The following is a 23,724-nucleotide window of genomic DNA, read 5'->3' as shown; positions in this document are numbered from 1 at the left end:
ATTAACACTACCCCCCACCAAAGACAGGCACAAAGCCTGCTGAGGAATCATGGCTTAAGTTAAAACAAAACAAAAACAACAACAAATGTTTTATGATGGAGAAGGTTACAACTAACAATTGAAACAGGGCTTTTGGATTATCTGTGGATTCCATTTACCCATGCTCCTCTTGGCCTCCTTTCCTAGGATTACTGAATGTTGATTCTAATAACAAAGAACACATTCTATGCTTGGATCTCCTTTTACTAAGACCTCATTTTCCCCTCCACCCATTCCATTTCCTTTTCCTCCACAGCTGTTGGCTTTATCCTGATTACTTGTTAAAACTATCCTTTACATTTGTATTAGCAACTGGTCACCTCTTGGTTCCCCTCCCCCAGCCTAACCATACTGAAATCAAGGTGTTGTTTTTTAAAAAATCCTCTTTTTACCTTTACAACAAAACAAAACCCCTCTTTAAACCTTAAATCTCATTTTCCTCATAAAAAGGAATATGCTAACACTACAATTGATTGTGTAGAATTCCATCTGATGCGCAGGTGTGAATTCCAAAAATAAAGAGCCCACTGAATATGCCATTACACTGGGCAAGGACTGTGTCAAAGCAAAGGGAAACCAAGTTGTTGATCATGGTCAGAGGTAGGATGGTCTCTGAGGCCTCACAAGTATTGTTTTTATACTTAGAAACTCTCCCTCTTTCTTACAGAGGTCCAGTAGCTACAATTCCCAAGGGTTTCTGATCAGCTGCTTAATTTTGCACGGAAAATTGGAGTCAAGAACTACTTAACACAGCCTGGGCCACTGAGAAATCAGAAAAGCCTCCATGTACCAGGGAAACTCTAACACTTTGATTGCCAAGGTTACATACTCAGTGCCCTGTCACCAGGCTGCTTCTGATGAACATAATTATGGAAACCAACTGGCGACCAGAGTGTTAATAACATAGAGTTGATTATATCACCAGAGAAACAGAAGTCAGGATGAGTATAAAGAAAGAATGAGGCAAGAAAGGAAGTAATTTTGAGACAATGGAGGAAAGAAAAGAGATGTAACATAAATGCAGAAACATTCAAAATACTATCTGTTCTTTTAAACGTATGACTGTCTGCCTTTCTTCCTGATGATGTATTTAGTGTTAAAATGAAAGTTCTCAGACATCTAGAAATCTGTGACTTATGCTAGGGCAAAAGTCAGTTCCAAAGAGATCTACTGGAAATTTCTCTTGAAACAATGCTAAATACTGCAGTAACTGGTAAGCTCAATTTAGAGCCCAGGTGTATGTTTCTGCTCAACTAGAGGCATCATCAGGTAAAGACCAACTTAGCTGTTGGTTGTCTAACTCAGCTATGTAATCTGAGGGCTGATCTTTGCTCTGAGTTTACAGTGTAACTGAGATCATGTAACAATCAACATCAAGATCAAAAAAACAAAGATGGACAAGAAAAGCCAGAACAGAGCGTATTTGCCAACCTTCTAATGTAGTGGTTTTAGGCATAGTACTCCCACCCTGCTTGAAAGCCACTGCTCACTGCTAGACAACACCTATGGAATTCACACCTAAGAATAACTGCAAAGGGTGAGGGATTTGTCCACGGAAGTACTCACTTTGGACGGACCACCCAGAAGGCTTCTACTACATTTTTGGCATAGGTCTTACTGTATGTTTCATTTTATTTTTCTCTGACCTTAAAATTAATTTCAAATTTACACAGATATTGAGGGAATGGTACATTGAGCTTGACAGATGAACACAAATTCCCCCAGACCTTTTCAAAGAAACCGCCTCAACACAGCATAACCCAGGATGAAATGAGCCAAGCCCTAAACATGGTATCATAAAAATGCTGTGAGACAAGCACAGATTCATTTAAATCTCAGGGCTTCCTAGTCAAATTTCCTGGGGAAGTAGGTCATTTGATACCTTAATTCCTTCTCACCGGGGCATTGCTCTCAACAACTATGGCTCTTAAACTTCCCTCACCATCTACCTGTGCTGAAAGCCATGAGACTTTTAATTAGAAGGAAAATCAACAGAGAGATAGTATCTTTTTTCTTCAGTGTTCACTGACATAGAATCCAGGAACCTGGAAGGCTGTAACTTAGAAAGAAGACTCACTTTAATCTGTGAACTGAATGCTTTACCTTGGACTTCTGACTCTTATGAGGTAGAAACAGTTACAAAGGGATTCTGAAAAACGCATGTCTCCATGAACATGGCAGCACATGCATGACGTTTTTAGTCTAGTGTCATGGGAAATAAGCCTGGGAGGAAGAGTCTGGAGGCCTGGCCTCAACTTTGGCTCTGGATACTTACTAGCTTCAGTGACTGTGAAGGAAGGTCACTGCGCTCTAGTTTTCTCATGGAGAGAAAGGCAGGACAGAGGATCCTGTGGCGTAGGACCACTGTGAGCTATTCAAGTGAACGGTATTCACATTCATTGTTTACCTGTTCGAAAGTCAAAGCTCTCGGGCTGGCTAAGACCATCTATGATGACCTGTAAGGTGTGTACTGTTGTTTGCAATCTTTCTGCAGTTTTCTCCATTCCTTCTTTTTCGAGGAATGAATTTATTTTTTGTTGCATTTCTGGCTTTCCAATCTCATATAGTGTCCCTCCAATGAATGACAAAAACCTGCAGAGGAAAAAAAAAAAAAAAAAGAACCCCCACCACACATTAATAATATTACTTATTTTCCAGTCTCCTTACATAAATCACTCCTCTTCATCTCAGATCCATACATCAACCAACCAACCGGTCTTTACTGGAAATCTACAGCGTGCCCCATGCCATAAAGGTGATCTGTCTTGGGAGAAAAAAGGAAAGGGATGATCTGAGGTTTTTGAGTTACTTTCCAAAGAAGCTCCTGCTCAGAATCAGCATCAGAAATGTTTTACAGTGCAATGTTCTTAGAATTTAGTGCCAGATATATTTTCTAAATAAGGACACCTATATCTGTTTCATGTATCTCCAAATTTCAGTTAGGAAAATGTTCTGCATTTAAATTAGCTATTAGGCAAACAATGAATTGCTGCTATCAAAATCCAGCAAAATACCCAACAAGGATTGCCCGCTTTTGACAAACAAATCACTTTATCCATATGCCATATCTCTTGTTCTTTACTTCTGTGTACCCATGATGACAGTGTAACCTGTGCAAGCATATGCTCAATCTAAGAATTCTCCATCAACGGTTATGCCTCACATGGATTAAATCATATGAAGTATATTAAGGATTCAGAAGTCAAGAGAAAAAGGATGAGAAGATTATCAAAAAGTGACTTCTTCCTCAAACAGAAGCTCTGCAAGGAAGACCTCTACATAATCTTAAGGTGAATATTACTTTATATACTTTATATATTGCATACCTGTAATACTTAGGAGACTATTTGCCTTTCTCAATTTCCCTTTGCTATGTTTACCATTCCCCGTGTTTGTTTAGTCGCCTCTCAATTATTCAGCTGTGCAGTTCAGTAATGAGTTAATCAAGAAAAAAACAAAGGGTTAAAGATGAATTTCCCTTCAATCTCATCTGAATATTAAGTAAGCTAAAACTTACTTTCTTGATATTCCTTGGCTGTGTACGTTTCCACATCATTAAGTTCCATTTCCTATGATTAATGGCTCTTAAAAAATGTCAACACAGTAATCAGATAGATAGTGATACTAATGCCCCCAAATCCTTTCCTCTAAGGATGTCTCTGGAATACAGGTAGGGGAAAAAGAAACTGTTGGAGGCTTGTCTACATTTAGAATTGGGATGTATCCTATTTGTTAGGTTACTGCATGATCACAAAAGGAATGCTTGTTATTTCCAATCCCCCCCCCAACCCCCCACTGTTGTGTTCAACTAGAGAGGGCCTCTTTAATGATAATCTGGTAGTGATAGTTTGTTATCTAGTGGAGAAACTCTCTCATCTCTCATTTGACCACAGTATCTCTTTGAGCTCAAATGTGTAATCCTTCTACATTTCCAAAGTCATAATTTTGGTCAAAAACAGACTGATGAAAATCCAACCTATTTTCTTTAATATATTTTGGTTAAGGGTCTCACGGAAGACTAAGGAGTTAGTGCCTAGGCTCCTTTTTTTTTGTTTTAAATGAGCTTCCATCCCAACTGGTGGCCAGTGAGTTACACACTTTACGTCTGTGTGTCCATGGCTTCCTGGGCCCATGGACAGGCAGTGGGATCTTTAGTGCTGATAGGTGTCTGTTAGTAGCATATAGCGGCCCTGGTGACAGGCAACAGCTGCTATAGCTCTGACTGACGGGCCAGATGACACATGGCAACCTCTGTCCACAGCCAACTTCCTTGCACAACTTTCTAAATAATACCGGCCCTGCTGAGCAGACTTCCCTGGTATTTACCCTCTTGGCTTGATTGGTCTGCAACTGGCCATTCAGCAGAACATCTTTCAAATACCCAAGATTTTGGCTTACAATCAACAATTAAAAGGCCAAAAAAGTATATTTGTGGGTTGAAGATTCATAATAAACTTGAATAGCATTTTATAATTAATAAAATAACTAAAAGAAACTTCCCAAAGTACTGCACATGTCTTGGCCTCAATAGCAAAAACACTGGCTCAGGAGGCCACTTGGAGACTTAAGGTTTTGTGTGCGTGTGTATATAACTAACTGATACTAAAGTCACTTCCACATAAAGGATTCTGTTTATAGTGGCTGCAGATGCACAAAGATTATTGGTCTGTTTAACCTGGGTGCATATTTCATATATCATTTTCATCCTCACACACACAAGCCTGAGGGCACTGGTAATTAAAATCAATAAAAAAGCACCAAATTGAACTCCTAGCTAATGCTTCAGTATTGATCAACCCTATTTTTAAATGACTATGCAACAGAGTCAGATGCTTTTTTTTATTTTGAGAACTTTCTTAAAGTTACAACAGGATTGCAGAAAATGGAAACTAACAAACAAAAGGGAGACTATAAAATGAACTGGGAATAGCATTGAGTTTGACCTCTCTTTAATTGCAAAAATATTCAAATGTAAACCATAGGAAACAATGTTTTTTGCTCAGTAGCCACTTAATAAACATGTGTTCTTTAAATACACTAAGAATAACTTATTCTACATTATTCTGAATTTTTACTCTAGAATCAAGTTGATAAATAATATCCAACATACGGCTTCATTTTAGAAATAAGAAATACTGAACACAAAGTATTTTCTGGCTCAGAAGTATCATATAAAAACACAGTGTACTTTATGAAGCTTAGAACTAGAATGTGAGTGAACGTGTTCTGAAAAAATAGTGCTTGACAGATGTTCTCATTTAATCTTGACAATAATCCTAAAAGGTAGGTATCATATCATACAGAAAGGGAAAAACGAGCTTTAGAGAGGTTAAATAACCTGCCCAAGGCCACATAGCTATTTTCACTAACTGGAGTTTCATGCTATACACATCAGTGTATGTCTGTTTATAACTGCAGTTATGTCAAAATTAAAGTGTTATATTTGGTTAAGATATAAAACAATACTTTGGGTAACATTTCACCAACACGATTTAATGGCAGATTAGTTTTAAATATTAAGAGAGTTAACATTGATGAATCCAACAGAGAAATTATTACATAAACATATTTAAGTAGACAATTCTCTCAAAAGTCCATGGGTTATTAAAATCATAGTCTCATTTTCTTTACTGTCTCTGAAAGGCTTTTTCAGTTTGCTAAGGACTGCTGTCTGAGCTGCTGTTTCTATTTAATATGTAATTTCATCCATCTTACTTAAAGTAAGAAAGTAGCATAAATGCAACAAATAAGCACATCATGTTCTTTTAGCACACATCTGCACAAAGTTAAAACACAGACCTTGCAGCAGAGAGAGGCTGCTTGTTTTTCAAACAGAATGCTATATAAAACCTAAAATCGCTGATATCTTCAACAGAAACTTGTTACAAATGCAAGTTCTCCTCCTCAAAGAATAAGAAAAGTCTTTGTAATATTTTTCTTGAAGAATAAGAAATTCTCAAGATTCATTAGACTTCAGATATAGCCATTCAGTTTTATGTAATCATTTCCAGCATGGAGAGAGAAATTTAGGAGCCCAGGACTCATTACATTAAAGCAACATGATATCCCACAGAGCACAGAAAAGTCATGGTGATGCAACTCCATCACTTTAAAAACGACTTAATATTAACATGTGCTTTGTGGGCTAAACACACAAGATTTAAGGCTCCACAAAGAACCATGTTGCAAGGGCAAAGTACTCCTAGCTGTCCATCCACGCTAGATACTTTTAAAAGAGACTTTCATACTTGTTTATTTTTATCCACTGGTTTTACTCAGTCTTAAAGTAATCATATCAATAAACCAATAAACACAAGAGCACAGTCATTTTAGAAAAAGTAGTTACAGATAAAGCAGAAAGCATCATCTGTAATACAGGCAGACATTCAACAATTTAAAACAAAAGAGGTAACCTGTCCTTCTTACCTGGGATTGTGATTATAGAGCAAGTGGTAGGACACAAATGAAAAGTTCAGTTTGTTATATTGAAGCCCACACATTCTATGCATTTAAAATGTATTGCTTTATATTAAAGACAATGTAAATTCCAACATGGTAAAGGAGGGAAACCCACTACTCCTTTACGCTACCTATGGGAGCTGCACTCACCTAGGTGAGCATGGAGCAGCGCACTTTAGTTTTGCTTAGAGCAGTGTGGCTTTACCACATCTGCTGTTTCAGTAGTCAAATCAAAGGGGTGGCAGTGTGAACTGCACTTTAATCATCATCAAAGAATCTTTTCAAACCTCTATTAAACCAAGAAACTGAACTGGGCCAGAATCCTTCAAAATCTTCACTGATGTAAAATCCACAAATAACGGTAAATTCAAGTAGAGGGCATTTACAGAGAAGCCCACAGAACAACATACTGGGCTCAGAAGCTAGCAGGTATCTAGTGAAGGTAATACTGAAGTGGTTTTTGTTAGCATATCATCAACCACAGAAAGTTACAGCAAGTAATTTTTCATAAAAATGCAACAGCTTTTGAAAACTTACACACTGCAGATAAACTTTTGAAAAAATGTAACCCTTTCAGAAAGGGTAACCAAGGTATTTCTAAAACTCTTTGGGGGTGGGGGGGCACGTTTAGTGTCATTGCTTGGTACCATTTAGAGTGTCTTTGGAGTACTTCCTGCATCTAAACACACTCTTGGATCTATGAGCAGCAGAAAAAAACACAAGAACCAAAAAGAAACTACCACAGATTAAGGGATGCAGTCTGTCTTCCAAAAGACTTGGTTTATAAGCATCAGACTGTTAACCTGATTCTAACTTCTGAAAAACTTAGTAAATGTTTCCTCCTTTTTCAAAGGTCTATTACACATGCATAGAGCTGGATACTTGATGCATGCTGCATTAATTGTGGGAGAACATACCCTTAGAAAGCGGTTTTATTTTAGCAGTTTAGTAAAGGGAATGAATTTTGTTAAAAAAAGAAAACAGTTAAAGTGAGCTTATATAGACATGCTCTAAAAACCTGAGATTAGAATGATCTCTTTAGAAATAGCTGAAGAAGACATGCAGTTACAAAATACCTAAGATCAGAGAAATAGTAACCAATACCACAAAGAATAAGCAGCCTTGATTTTTGTGTAGGTTTTCCTATTTCAGAACCACAGTATGATATACTGTGTGATCATGATATAATTAAAGCTATAATTTAAAAAACCCAATGTATATATACATACATCCAAATGCACATGAAAATACAAAAATCGAAAGGCATCATGTATTGAAAATGTTGTGATTACTGCTCTAAAGATTTCTAAAATCCTGTCTTAGAAATAAATTTATAAGTGACAAAGGAAAATCAGTTTTCTTATACTTGTTAAAACAATAATCTCCTGTCAAAAAAAAAAAAAAAAAAACCCACAGAAAAAAAACCCAATAACCCAATTGCTCAGTTTGATCATCCTCTTTCCATTGAGTCTGTGTTGTTTTAAACACACTCATACACACACACACATCTTCAAATGATAAAGATTTGTTTAAATCAAGGCTCTTCAAAGGCTTGAGACAAAATGCTGAAGTGAATTAAAAATAATTTAGAAAATCATTCTGTTTTCCTCAATAAATACTTATTTACTGTGGAAGAAGACTCTATGAAACATGATAACAGAGACTGCCCTGAATGAGCTTAGTCTAATTTAAGTAATGACAGTATATCAGAATTAATTATCTTCCATTTATATCTGCTGTTTTAGAGGTAGGATTTTACATGCAGACAAATACTTTGAAAGTGCTCAGTAAAGATGACTTCATTTAATTCTCTCATAAATTTATTGTGGATACAGATTTGCAGATAAAGAAATTTAAACTTATATAGATTAAGTGACCAGCCTAAAGTCACACAGCAGAGACCACAAGGCTGTGGCGAAGGTAAAATTCGTTATATACCATATCTTCATTAGCATTGCTTACTGTTTAACTCCGGGAGATTTTCAATGTAGACAGAAGATTTAGGTCCCAGATAAAATCTGGCACATAGTACCACTGCCTGGGAGTAATTTATTATTATTTTTTAAACCAAATTCAAAAGGAAAAAGTTTGGCTCTTTTTGAGTTACTGAATAAGAGTTGTACAAAATTAAGTTAGTGGTTTCAAAGGCTGCAGACTCGCTACAGCTCAAAAGCACTGTGTTCAGAATTCATATAATTTAATTTACTGTCTGTAAAGCCATAACGTGGATTAGTGCCTATGAATATTTGAAAGAGGAGGGCAAATTAAAAAGCAGTATTTTAAAAAACATACAGGCTCATGATAGCAAAGCTGAAATGAAAAAGCTCTGGCACTACTAGGGGATAAACTCCATCTACTGGAATAAAGAATTTTCTTCCTTGGGAAATAGCCTTTATACTATGAAATCCATCCTGTCCAGGAATCCTTCTTTCAAGAAATTTGAAAATGTTCAACACCTGCCCTTTCCATAAATCTCTCCAATTGTCCTCTGAATGGGCAGAGCCATTTTCATTCCATTTAAAGGTTGGGCAATTGAGATCAAAGTAATTTGCTTATGGTCACACATAGAGTCAGAAGCCACGCTAAGATTAAAATCCACAGTGAGAGTGGGGACAAGAAGGAGAGAAGGGAGATAATGGGAGACTAAATCAATACCTGACTGAGTTTCAGGCTCCAGACTGAGCAATCTAAACCTGAAGAAGAGAGAAGAGGAGAAGGAGAAGGGCAAATATGCTGGAGATGGAACAGACAGAAGCAAGTACTATGGCTGGCTGGCAACTCCCTCTCATTGACTACAAGGTTTCTCCAGATATGCAGGAGAGAAAGCAGTGTTTTTTCAGTTCCAGGACCCAGTGTTAACAGTAATTAACAATGTTAAATTATATTATAATTTAATTATACCTGGATCATACAGTAAAACATTTTTTTCTCCTGGGCAGCCAACAGTTGTAAATCAGCCCCACTCCCCTTTTCCGACTCAACTGGACAGCCCCTTCATAATCACAACAAAAATAACAGCAATGACTAGAGCAGTAATAACAGCTTACTCTCTCCCAGGTGCTAAGATTTCTCTATACGTTTAGTCATGCCATCCCAAGTAGTTGTTGTTCACTCGCTATGTTGTGTTCAACTCTTTGTGACTCCATGGACTGCAGCAAGCCGGGCTTCTCTGTCTTCCACTATCTCCCAGAGTTTGATCAAATTCATATCTATTTAGTCAGTGATCTAACCGTCTCATCCTCTGTCACCTCCATCTCCTTTTGGCTTCAATCTTTCCCAGCATCACCATCTTTTCCAATGAGTTGGTTCTTGAATCAGATGGCCAAAGTACTGGAGCTTCAGCTGCTGCAAAAGTCCTTCCAGTGAATATTCAGGGTTTATTTCCTTTAGGATTTACTGGTTTGATCTCCTTGCAGTCCAAGGGACTCTCAAGATTCTTCTCCAGCATCACAATTCGAAAGCATCAATTCATCAGTGCTCAACTTTCTTTATGGACCAACTCTCACATCTCTCATCCAAAGAGACGGGTAACATTATCCTCATTTAACAGATAAGAAAACTGACATATAGGGAGGTTGAATAACCTAGGCAGTCTGGCACTGCTCTGCCTCCAGAGTAAGCTAGCAGGAAGTTAGGTGCTATCTCAGGTTCTTCAGCTTCCTATTTACCTCTGCCAGCCTTGCCCAAAACGTCATGTGGTGTGTGTTAGAACAGTGAGTAAGACGCTAGACATGACAGTCGGTTCCTAAGTATCCCACATCCTGGTCATCTGATTCTCCAGTGGGTAGAATCTCTTTCATCATCTTTCTCTTGTATGAAAGCATTCTCAAAAATATGATGAATGCTACTTCCTGGGAATTATAGTAAGCTATCTGGGTATTTAACTAGAGTACTAACAAGGAAAAAACAAACACCAAAAATTGCTTTCCGTAATCTGTCCTTTTTATGATCTTTGTATTTTAGGTTTGGTCTCTCTTTTGTGATGTTATGTCTCTTTATGAAAAGGCAATATAATATTGTCTAATCATAGCTCCATAGAAGAAGTTAATGTGCAGTAATTGATATATACCCTAAGACATCACTTATCAAAAGCCAGAAAAGATTCTGCCTTAATTTTCATGTCTGAATGCTGCCAACTCTTGTGAGGCAAGTCCAGAAAAATTTAAGATCTTTCAAACTTACAAATTACTTCTTAGGTCTGTTTACCTAATCTTCATTTATTTTACAGCATTTGTAGCTGGGTTTCTTTTCAGGCAAGTCTCCCACAAGGAAATATGTTTTTATCATTGTAAAAGTTAGTTGGCACGCAAATGCTGAATAAAGCTGTGGTGAATTTTAGATGTGGGAGGTGTGTCAGACATACTCATTAAACTAAGTGACTTACCCTCAGAAAATTACAAATCACCACAAGTCAGGGGCCTTCTGAGTTGCTCACAGTTGAAACTATGAATACCAATGTTCTACCACTGCCATTTTGTTTTGTTTTTAAATAAAAACAACCTCAACTTCCTGTATTACAGCTGCTTATTAGCTACAAGGCTTCTTGCTGGGCAGAAAGCTGAAGTTGGAAAGAATGTGATAAAACCTCTGAAAGCAAGGCTAAAAAGAAAAAAAAGAAAAAGAGTTCAGAGGTGCTCAATCCTTGAACAGGAATGGGAAAGAAACAGAGATTGAGATGTGCTCAGTTATTACAGGTCTTCCGTATGGGCCATCAAGCTCTCTGGTTTGATTCATGTTAGCCCCATGGCAGTGCACAAGGCAGGATCTCCAGAGACTCTCTAGCTCCTAGGCCCCCAACTGCTTTTAGCTCAGGAGCAATAGTTGGGATCCATTTCTTGTTGAGTTAATTCTACTTCTGTAGGCCTTTCTCTCATCAGCTTCACTGAGATATAATTGACATATAACAGTGTATAAATTTAAGGTGTACAACTTAAACTTATAAGCCAAGGTGTACATCTGATACACTTATAATAGCAAAATGATTACCACCACAGCCTTAGCTTAATACCCTCATCATGTCACATAATTATCATTCCTTTTTGGGGATGCAACACTTAAGATCTACTCTCTTAGCAACTTTCAAGTTTATAATAGAATATTAACTATAAATCACCATGCTGTACATTATATCCCCAGAACTTGTTCATCTTATAATTGGAAGTCTGTACCCTCTGATCAACTTCTGGTGTTAAAACCCAACACAAGTCCCCCCCACCACCCCCCATAAATAAAGAATAAACATTGCTTAGCTTTCGTACAGATCTCCTGTCCTCAAGAAAATATTTTGTGAGGTTAAATGATTATTCCTGTTCCAGACCTGAATTTTAAGTTGGTGGTTGTTTACTCTCTGAAAACATACTTCTCACACTGATCATAAGGGTCAGAAATAGGAATATCAGCAGTAATAAAAGAAATATCACGTTACTAATATAACAGTGCAAATACTGATGTAAATCATCCCTTGATATATGACTTTCCTAGTCCCTCACTCTGGTGCTGTATGCCATATTCCTGCTAGAAACTAACCTTTTAAAAATTTTCCCTGATGACCAAAACAGAAATAACAATTAACTACTAGCTAAAGCTTTATCAAAATGAGTGCAGAGTGACAATCCTGACATTAAATTTCCTGGCATTTTTCAAGTTAAACCAAGAATGTAACAACTTTCAAGCTTAGCTATCTGGAGTGAATCAAATTCTTAATGCAGCAGATTCTCTGGGAGAGTGCCAGGCCTCAGTGTGATGTGTACAAATCAGCATAATCTCAGCACAAAGCACTGCCTCCTGGCACCTTATTTAAGAAAAAGGGGAAATTGGACACTTGCTGTTGGCTCTCCTGACCAACCAGAATGGCAGGACAAAAACTGAGGAGGTGTGGGGAAAGTGGCAACCCCTCCACAGACTGCTTTTGGGCTTCATTCTACTCACAGCAGCAATTTTATTCATGGCCCACAATAGCCAACATGATGAAATCACTCACACATGGAGACATCGTGACAATTTCTGGATGATGGCAGAAAGTGGGAAATAACCCTCTTTCATGGTCAATGAAAAGAAGGAGCATTGAGACATATGTTCTAGGAGGAAGTAAGATTAAAAGTGGTTGCTTTTTTTTAGCTTTCAGGGAGTGAAGAATGGGAGACCAGAACGTTTCCAGTCTGTAAAATCTAGGAAGTCCTGCACTCTAGACACAGTACTGTATGAAGGCATGGGATTCAACATGGGAAGGTCATAAAACCCCTTCGATCCACAAAGGATTCTAAAAGAAGCATTTATTCAACACAATGGCAGAAAGGAAGACGGAGACCTTCTGGCAACAGTTTTGCTCACACAACTACACTGACCTCAGTCAGTTTAGACTGAAGAAAAAATATTTAAATTGGAGTAAAGCTAGACACTTCATTTTGCTCTATTAAAATCATCAACTCCTAAATATAATTAGTTCTGTTTCCTCAGTCTTCTCCTATATAGTCATCTTTCATTCTCTTTTTCTATCTTTTATTCTTTTATTAAATAAATAATGCCACGCCAATCTGTGTCCTAAAGCCACAGGATGAGGAGAAATCACTGAGTGGGGGGCCTGGTGATCCAAGTTTAGTTCTTTAACTTCTCTCTTTCCCATTCCCCTCCATTACAAGTTATCACTTCATCTTCCAGTGTCTCTGGTATTCATATTATTTTTGTCATTCATATTTACAATTACTGTCTTTCATACCCTTCATTCAACCTGTCAGCAAATAGTATTGACTCTTCTTTAAAAACTTCTCATCAACTCTTCCATCATCTTAGTCTCAATCATCACCAGCTTTCACCTGGATTGCTGCACTTAAGTCTAACTGGTCTCCCTGTTTCAACTACAACTTCTCATGTCCTTAATTCAGCAAACAATGTATCCTTTAAATGTATAAATCAGAGCATGCCACTCTTCAGCATAAAACAATGCTGTGGCTCCTGACTTCACAGAATTAAGGCCACGTCCCTATAATAGCCTCCCAATGCCCTTTTGACCAGATCTTCTGCTTTTCTCTCCCTTGCTCACTGCATTAGCCACCCTGGCTTCCGTGCTATTCCTTGACCTTGGCAGGCCAGCTCCCACTTTAGGGCCTTTATACTGTCTGGTCCCTCTTCCTGGAACACTCTTCCCTCAGATATCTGCATGCACAGCTAAATCGTTTACTTCCATCAAGACTTTGCTCAAATGTCACCTTCTCAATCTGGTCTACCCTGACTACTCTACTTAAATTTGCAAGTTCTTATCCATAACCCTGGTAATCCTGATCCCCATTACTCTGCTCTTCCCCCCCCCCCACTGTTCTTATCACATTTATCATACGGTTTATTCATTATGTTTATTGTCTACTGTCTGTGACCTTGAGAGCAGGGATCTTTGAATGTAATCAAGATTACACAACAGTACCTAGAATATGGCAGGCACTCACTTGGAAGGTATATGTTTAATGAATAAATGAATAATTTGTTAATTCTAGCTCTGACTAATGGGAAGACAGTTGTGCCATTAACCATTCATCACGGGACAAGAGGGGAAGACCAAGCCTTTTTGTTATTTGTCTGTCTTGCTTTTGTATAGGGCTAGTGAAGAGGACTGATGGGAGAGGTGGGAGTTATAAATGTAGGGAAAAAGAGGATACAAGTTGTACTTTTAGATATATTGAGTTTGAGTTGTTAAGATATTCCTGAGAAAATCTCTCACAGCCAAATGGAAAGGGAAAGCTAGAATTTAGAAGAAAGGCCTGGACTAATGTGGAAATGCAGGACTGGAATTGACAGTGGAGGGGTGAGAGATGAAGAGTCATATGAGTGGATGCATTCAATCAGAGAAAAATAAAGAATAAAAGGAGAAGGTGAATAAGGCAAAACCTGAAGTCTATCTACCTTGAGAAGGCCAGAGGAAGAAGAGAGGATAGAATGTGAAAACAGTCATGGAAGATCAGTAAGCTAATAGAGTCAAAAGTAGCAGAATAGGTTAAGTGGTTTAAGGACAGAAAGAGGCCACTTTCTGACAGTTAGGAGGTTATTTGTTGAGAGAGTGATTCCAGAGTGGTAAGGACAGAAGCCAATCTATAAAGGCTGGGAGAGAACAAGCAGTGAAAATTAGAGGCAGATAATTCTTCTGAGACTTCTGGCAATGAAAAGGAGCATTGAGACAGAAATTCTAGGAGGAAGTAAAAAAGTGGTTGCTTCTTTGCGCTTTTAGGGAGTGAAGAATGGGATACCAGATCAGCAATAGGTCTGTGGGGCAAAACAAAAGCAATAAATGACGGAGACATTAAGATAGAAGAGATAGTCATAACATTTTATAAAGAGAAATAGAATCAGGAGATGGAAGGGTAGGTCGGGAAAGTGTGGGACAGAATGAGTAAAGATAGAGAGATAATCTCAGGAAAGTGGCTCTGAATTTTTTCAGTGAAGTAGGACACATCAGCTAAATGTGAGCAGATCCTGAAATAAGTAAAAGATTGAGAACAGAATGGGTTCCAAGGACTATTGAAATAAAATCTATCTGTGGCAACAGTAGATTTTTAATCCCATGTTCTTATACCTTCTCTAATATGGGTTTTCTTACTATGCTTTTAAATTGACATTTATTGAAGACCGTGCATTATTCCTTACTCTTTCTCGCTTACTTAAAAACTTTCTGGCAGAGGTGAGTACAATGCTAGGGTGAACATGCTGCTGCTGCTCTTCACCCGCCTCTTCTCTTAAAATGATGGTGACCAAACGCTGTCACTATCAAGCTGCTTATTTTGAAATGTACATGTTTCATTCTAAAAAAAAAAAACGTAACGAAGGGAATTATTTTGGGTGCAGTACTCAACAAACATTGTATTTGCAGCATAACAGCATAAAATTCTGCATACTCTACATGAAGAATCCATTTCCTACAGAACCCTTAATAAAATAAAAAAGGCAAAGTTTCCGTTATCGGAGGAATAATGTTTTCCCCAGAGGAAAGACAGTCTAATTTCATGTGATGATACAGAAGAACACCCAAAGACAGCATATTCCAGATACTCTTTTTTTTCTTTCCTTAAGAAGCACACAAAACACAAGTCTTGCTACATTTTTGTGCTGAACACAGACTATCTTTAAGGGTATGATTCCCTTAATCTGAAAGACCATTATGATTACATTTAAATCTGGCTCCAAACTAGCTTTTTAATTGTTAGCTCAGGTTTTGGAGTGTCACAGATCTGGTTCAAATCTTGGTTTCACCAGTTGAATTATCTTAGGCAATTTACTTCACCCATCTGGGACTTTGTATACTTAAAGGAGTGGTAATATTAATAGTCCTAACCTTATACAATTGCTGTGGGGTTTAAACAAGTTGATGCTTCCAAAGTGCCTGGTAATGAGGATATACTCCATGAAGGTTTGTTTTTATTAACTGCTCCTCAAATCTGACCTGAGCTATGTTTTCCTATCTCCATCTCTTTTAAACATCTCTTTTCCTCTTTCTACTGGCTGAAACACCTAGCCCAAATGCCATCTCCTGCATGAAACCTTGTAAGAAATTCCGATCTGGAAATGAAATCTTTCTCCTGTGAACAAGTTTGTGTTTCAAACTTAGTGAAAAGGGAACCCTCTTACACTGTTGGTAGGAATGCAAACTAGTACAGCCACTATGGAGAACAGTGTGGAGATTCCTTAAAAACTGGAAATAGAACTGCCATATGACCCAGCAATCCCACTGCTGGCCATACACACCAAGGAAACCAGAATTGAAAGAGACACGTGTATCCCAATGTTCATCACAGCACTGTTTATAATAGCCAGGACATGGAAGCAACCTAGATGTCCATCAGCAGATGAATGGATAAGAAAGCTGTGGTACATATACACAATGGAATATTACTCAGCCATTAAAAAGAATACATTTGAATCAGTTCAAATGAGGTGGATGAAACTGGAGCCTATTATACAGAGTGAAGCAAGCCAAAAAGAAAAACATCAATATAGTATACTAATGCATATATATGGAATTTAGAAAGATAGTAACGATAACCCTATATGTGAGACAGAAAAAGAGACACAGATGTATAGAACAGTCTTTTGGTCTCTGTGGGAGAGGGCAAGGGTGGGATGATTTGGGAGAATGGCATTGAAACATGTATATTATCATATGTGAAAGGGATCGCCAGTCCAGGTTCGATGCATGGGACGGGGTGCTTGGGGCTGGTGCACCGGGATGACCCTGAGGGATGGATGGGGAGAGAGATGGGAGGGGGGTTCAGAATGGGAAACACATGTACACCCGTGGCATATTCATGGCAATGTATGGCAAAACCACTACAATATTGTAAAGTAATTAGCTTCCAATTAAAATGAATAAATTTATATTTAAAAAAACCAAAAGGGCTGTTAGCAGTTATTGACTTCTGATATGGGTTATCTGTGACTAAGTTTCATCCTCCTTGTTTTGGTAGGGTCCCTGGGACCATAAAGCACCTCTATTCATTTTTATATTCTTTAGGCCCTACCACAGCACTCTCTACATTCAAAGTGATGAATGAAATAATCAACAATAAAATTCATAACAGTAAAAAAATGAAACTATAAAGACCATGAAGAAAATATGGGAACACTGAATTCATCTTAGAAATCAGGTATCTTAAGAAAAATAATAATACAGTTACTTCATAAAAAATTAAACATTCATATTTCAAAACATATCTGCATTATAAGCAGATACAAAATTAAATCAGAAAAAAAGCTCAGTCCATATGAAACACTTTAATATTTAATAGAGAATCCTTACACATAAATACAACTTTTAAGTACTATAAATAATAAAAATAGTTAAAAAAAGTAACTTTTAAAAACCACTAAATGCCTAACTTAGGTTATAAAATACCATGATCTCAGTTTTCTAAAATATGAATATGAGAGAGAATATCATAAATACAAAAGTAAAAAGACTTAATGGCTTCACATTTTGGTGTATTTCTGGGAGTGACATCATGGTAGGGTAGCATTAAAGCGCTTTATGTTTCTACTACTTTCCTAATATAACTAAAAATGAAATTTACTGCAATGGAATTTACTTTTACAGGACTGAAATCAAACCACTGATGACCTAATCACATCCATAATGAGCTTCTCCTCCCTGGGAAGACCCTTTTGTAACACCGTATGAAAAGTATGACATACCTATGTTGAGTGATGTCTGTACTAAGTATAATAGAAAGTTAGAAACCACTATCACAGTTCCAAAGTGGATAACGGGGATGGTAAGCAAGCTTAGATAAATTACCATTTTTTCCTCCAGATTTTAAAGGTCAAGAGTGGAATTTCATGTAGAGAAATTTTCCATGAAACAGTCCTCAAGTACTCTGCTTCTGAGAGACAAGGCTACTCCCAAAGAAAGCAGAGAGAAGGATGAAGTCACTGGTAGGGGTTTTTATGCTCCACATGCAGAAACTAGCCTGTGTGAAAACTGGCAGAGAAGTCCTGTCTAATAGGAGAAATTAAAGATTTCTCAAGCTTGAACATTGCTGGTGGCATTATAAATCAGTATGTTACTTGGCAATGTATATTAGGAGCCACATAAACTTTCAAACCCTTTGGCAGAGTAATTCCACTTCTAGGAATCCATCATAAGGAACCACTACTAGTATGACTATTGGCTTCCTTGGTGGCTTAGTGGTAAGAATCTGCCTGCAAATGCAGGAGCTGCGGGAGACTCAGGTTTGTTCCCTGGGTCAGGAAGATACTCTGGAGAGGAAATGGTAACCCATTGCAGTATTTTTGCCGGGATAATCCCATGGACAGAGGAGCCTGGTGAGTTACAGTCCATGGGGTTGCAAAGAGTCGGACATGACTAGGCATGCACAGACTAGTACTACTATTTCTAAACTACAGTCCAGTCATTAGATGGAATATTATTTAGCCTTTTAAAAAGCAATATGCAGAAACCAAAAATGTGTGCTTATGTTAGAAAGAAACTTGAAGAACATATAAACCACATTCAAACTACATCATGGAACCAAACAAAAGTGTATATTAAAAAAAAGATACTGGCTTGCATACAGCAAAATGCTAATTTGGAGATGGCAACTCTTGCAAAAAGTCTATAAATCCATGTGCATACATGCACCTTTTCAAACAAACACTAAAAATACAATTACTGTGAGACCACAATTTTTTTTAATATTAAAAAAATGAGAACCATGTGCTAGGATTAAGAATGGGACAAAGATGCCCATTCTGACCACTCCTATTCAATACAGTACTGAAAATCCTGGCTGTTGCAATAGGCAAGGAAGAGAAACAAAAAGCATGAAGATTAAAAAAATAAGTAGTCTATTTATTTGCTGATAATGTAATTGTTTATACAGGAAGATTTAAAGAATCTACAAACACCTACTAAGAACTAGTAAATGAACTTATCAAGGTCACAGGATACAAAGTTACTATTAAAAATCAATTTTGCCTTCACATATTAGCAGAAAACAATCAGCAACAAATTTTTAAAAATTCTACTTGCAATAGTGTTGAAAAGCATGAAATATATTTAATAAAACATGCACAAGACTGCCACACTAGAAACTAAAAAACACTGTTGAGAGAAATGACAGAAGTTATAAATAAATGGAAAGATTAAGTAAGTCCATGAGCAAAAGACTCCATAAATATTATGAGGACATCAGTTGTTCCTAAATTCACCTATGGACTCAATATAAGCCCAATCAGAATCCTACCAGGTTTTGTTTTTGTTTTTTTAATGTAAATTGACAAGTTCATTCTACAATTTATATGAAAATCAAATCCTCTAGAGTATTCAGAGCACTGTTGGAAAAACAAAGTCGGAGGTCTTACACTATATGACTTCAAAATTTAGCATAAAATTATAGTAATCAAGATAGTGTGGTACAGACAAAAAGATCAATGAAACAGAAGAGAGAGAGAGAAATAGATTCATACTTACACAGTCTTCTGATTTTCAACAAAGGCACAAAACAATGGGTAAAGAGAAGTTGTGTTTTTGTTATTGTTTTTTAAAATGGTACTGGAATAACTAAATGTTCACAATGAGGAAAGAAAGTGAACCTTGACCCCTACTTCCAATCATACTAACTTCAGATATATCACTGTATGTAAAAGCTAAAATCATCAAGTTTTAAGAAGAAAACATTGAAGAATAGATTCATGACTTGAAGTAGGCAAAAGATTCTTAGCACATACAAAGTAGTAACTTCATATGGAAGAAAAAATGGATAAATTAGACATCACCAAAATTTAAGACTTCTGCACATCAAAAGACATTAATAAGAAAATAAAGAAGTAGGCCACAAACTAGGGCAAAATATTTGTGGAACATATATTCGACAAAGGACTAATATACAGAATATGTTTTTAAAATTCTCGTGACTCAATAATAAAAAAAGCAAACAACTCAACTGGAAAATGGCTAAATGATATGAACAGAGGGTTCACAGAAGAAGATATACAAATGGCTAATACGCACATGAGAAAGTGCTCAATGTCACCAGGGAAATGCAAATTAAAACCACAGATACACTACCACATACACAAATACACGAGAATGGCTAACATTAAAAAGACTAATACCAGATTATGGCAAAGAGAACTGTTAGCATTGTTGATGGAAGTGTGCTAAGTCACTTCAGTCGTGACCGACTCTGTGTGACCCCAGAGACGGCAGCCCACCAGGCTCCCCCGTCCCTGGGATTCTCGAGGCAAGAACACTGGAGTGGGTTGCCACTGCCTTCTCCAGATGGGAGTGTAAAATGGTACAATTAATTACACTGGAGTATGGTCTAGAAGTTTCTATAAAAAAACTAAACACTCACCTGATTTATGACCCAGCGAATCCTCTCCTAAGTATTTTTCCAAGATGAGTGCAAACAACACATGTCAACAACAAAAATTACACAAGAATGTTCAAAGTGGCTTTACTCATAATAGCCAACTTGGAAATAGGCAAGGTTCCTTCAAAAAGGAGAATAAACTACGGTATAATCATACAATGGCACATTATTTAGCAATAAAAAGGAACCAGCTACTTGTTTATGTTACAGTATGAATTAAAAAAATCTCTAAATGTTGAAAGAACCCTTATTCAAAAAAGTACAACTGTATGATGTCATTCATATGAAGTTCAAGAAGAGGGAAACTAATCTTTGGCTGAAAAATGTGAACATGTGGTCAGCTCTGAGAGGCTAGAACAGGGATTATGCTGGAATATGGGATTATAGTAATCCCAGGGATTATCTGGGAAGGGGTACAAAGGAACATTTTAGGATGGCGGTAATGTTTTTCATCTTGATAGAGGTTTGGGTTACCAGATGTAGGTAGGTATTTATTTGCCAAAATTCAGCTCTTATATACCTAAAATTTAAATGTATGTGAATTTTACCTCAAAAGACAAAAAGATAAAAAACTACTGAATTCTAGTTAATGATATACATGCCACAGTATTAGCTGAAAGTGTGCTGATATCTGCAATTTTCTTTAAAATATATATAAAAAAGAAATGGACTAATGGACAAGAAGATGGATGAGTGAAAACACAGGCATAGTAAAATATTAATGATAAAATCTAGGTGACGGTATATTGGGATTCATTGTAAAATTTTTTTTCAACATTTCTCTCTTTAAATTTTTTTATAATAAAATATTGGGAGAAAAAGGATATCACTGCTGATGTTGATAGAATTTTCTTTTTTTTTTCTATTTTCTAAGTTTTCTATAATGTTTATGGAAATTTCTAAAATGTTCACAATCTTAAATATTTTAAAAGAAATTAAATTACATTTCTTAAAATACTCAAACATAAATTATTTTAAAACAAGTTAAAAACTTAGATTCAGTGAAAATTAAAATGTCCACTATTTTTAAACTATTTAGTCCACTAGAAGCCTTAAGTATGCAGTTGTGTAGCAAGTCACTATTTTTGAACTAATTAAAAACTGTGAACTGATCAAATGTGGTATTAAATTTTTTTCTTTTAATGCCTAATTTTAAACTTTCCCTTGTACTCAAACCTTTCCCTGTGTTAATTAATGTATTCTCATTAAAAGTATATCACTTCTTAGACTCTATAGTAACTAAGCAGGGCAATATTTCTTATGAAATCTGAGAGCTGGCTGTTTACTAAAGGCCTTTATCTTTAGATAAGCACAAGCTTTAAGCCAGGTGCTAGTCATTTGTGTCTTATTAATTTCCAAAACAAACAGAGGAGAGTGCCATGCAATTTCCATTACACACACTTCACCATTAGGACCAGGGTTTATTAGCTTGACACTGCTCCAGGAATAATGGTTTCATTCCTCACTGAAATAAAATAATGTGCCACACAACTCAGCAATGCGGAACTTCTCAAAAATGTTGTCATTTTAAACATGGTCATATTTTTAAAGTCTCCATTATGCCATAACAAAGGCCATTTGCTGTAGAGAACTCATTGTGAGCATAGAGAATTCCCACAGGGGCCCCAGACTTACCTCATTGCTGTGTCATACGATTCCGGGTGAATACAAGTTTGGTCCAAAGGATTTGGCTTTAGTACAACATTCACTGCAGTTTTGCTCCTTTTCTTGACTTGCTTCTCATTTGTGACCTCAACACCTGCTGAAGCTGTTACAGCAACTCCCTGAGTTTCGCCTGCAGATTCAGTTTGTTGACTACTGTAACCATTTGAAACAGAAAATAACAAAATTCTGTAAAGCAATTATCTTTTAATTAAAAAATAAGATAAAATAATACTATCTTTCTGTCATAAAAAAAAATAAACAGTATGGGGGGATGTGGGAGGGCCAGAGGGCAGGCAGAGGGTTTTAGAGCCTTTCATTAAAAATGAGCTTATTTCTCTGCCAAACAAATATAAACAAACAGCCACCAGACTTTGACCATGCACTTCACAGAAATTGCCACTTATTTGTTTAAACCCATTAATAGGACTTTCTGTTACTTAAAGCCCCAACATTAATTGATCCTGCCTGTGTAATTGGCATTCTAGGAGAGAACAGAGAAAAATGGACGAAAATAAATTAAATGAGGAGGAGAAGGAAAAGGTGATTTCTCAGAGCTGAAAAAAACACAAGCTCCCCAAAGGAATCTACTGAGTATAAAACAGAATGAATGGGAAAAGAATAACTAGAAAAAGACTCACATTTGACTTATGACAGGAAAACTTTAGAATTTTAAAAATTAAGAGATAAAAATAAAACATTACTTTGAAAGGAACTAGAATCAAACTGGCATCAGTTTTCTCACTGACAAACACAGATGCTGGAACACAGTGGAGCAATATTTTAAAAGTCTGAGACAAAATGATTTTGAATCTAGAATTATATACCTAGCAACTAGCAGACAAGTTAAAATCACTTTCAGACATGTATGGACTGTGGTACAACCCATATAATATACTCTCTCTGAAAAGAAATTCTTAAGTATAAACTCCAACAAAAACACTGAGTTCAAGAAAAATGATAACGTGGACTATAAGAAACAGTGATGAGCACAGAAACCATAAAAATCACTAGGTTAAATAACTGCTCATGAATATTGTAAAATATATATAAAAACAGTCTGAAACTAAAATCCCAGATTATCCCACCATAGGACACAGCATTGACAGGAGGAAGGTTGGGAAGAGACCTCTGGCTCTAGTTTTCTCTAGGAGGAGTACAGAGACACCTATTAACTCCAGAGACTAATCCAAATCAAATTTAAAGATAATAACCAGAAGCATAGAAGATACAAAAGCTGGAATCACTAAGAGGAGATAAAGATGAGTAAGGAAGACAATCTGATTTCGGTGTTGGCCATATGGTGATGTTCATGTGTAGTCTTCTCTTGTGTTGTTGGAAGAGGGTGTTTGCTATGACCAGTGAATTTTCTTGGCAAAACTCTATTAGCCTTTGCCCTGCTTCATTCTGTCCTCCAAGGCCAAATTTGCCTATTACTCCAGGTGTTTCTTAACTTCCTATTTTTGCATTCTAGTCCCCTGTAATGAAAAGGACATCTTTTTGGGTGTTAGTTCTAAAAGGTCTTGTAGGTCTTCATAGAACTGTTCAACTTCAGCCTCTTCAGTGTTACTGGTTGGGGCATAGACTTGGATTACTGTGATATTGAATGGTTTGCTTTAGAAATGAACAGAGATCATTCTGTCATTTTTTGAGATTGCATCCAAGTACTGCATTTCAGACTCTTCTGTTGACTATGATGGCTACCCCATTTCTT

At 36.8% G+C, this 23,724-nt stretch overlaps 1 protein-coding gene across 3 annotated transcripts in view; it reads right to left on the bottom strand.

Annotated features, from left to right (window-relative positions):
• SRBD1 (S1 RNA binding domain 1) overlaps positions 1-23,724 on the bottom strand; it is a 227,919-nt gene that overhangs the window by 1,686 nt on the left and 202,509 nt on the right. The window contains exons 19-20 of one of the 3 annotated variants that reach the window (XM_012172342.3): positions 21,984-22,166; positions 2,447-2,631 (exon numbers count right to left, since the gene is read on the bottom strand). In XM_012172342.3, the coding sequence (XP_012027732.3) occupies positions 2,447-2,631; positions 21,984-22,166 (368 nt within the window). Of the gene's footprint in view, positions 1-2,446; positions 2,632-9,545; positions 22,167-23,724 lie in introns of those variants that run through there. The other 2 variants (XM_004005979.5, XR_009599843.1) reach the window with 2 other exon arrangements.

The sequence above is a fragment of the Ovis aries genome, chromosome 3 (genome assembly GCF_016772045.2).
Source record: "Ovis aries strain OAR_USU_Benz2616 breed Rambouillet chromosome 3, ARS-UI_Ramb_v3.0, whole genome shotgun sequence".
Classification (NCBI taxonomy): Eukaryota; Metazoa; Chordata; class Mammalia; order Artiodactyla; family Bovidae; genus Ovis; species Ovis aries.
The sequence above is the reverse complement of the archived record's forward strand: the minus strand, read 5'-3'. Positions and strand labels throughout refer to the sequence as shown.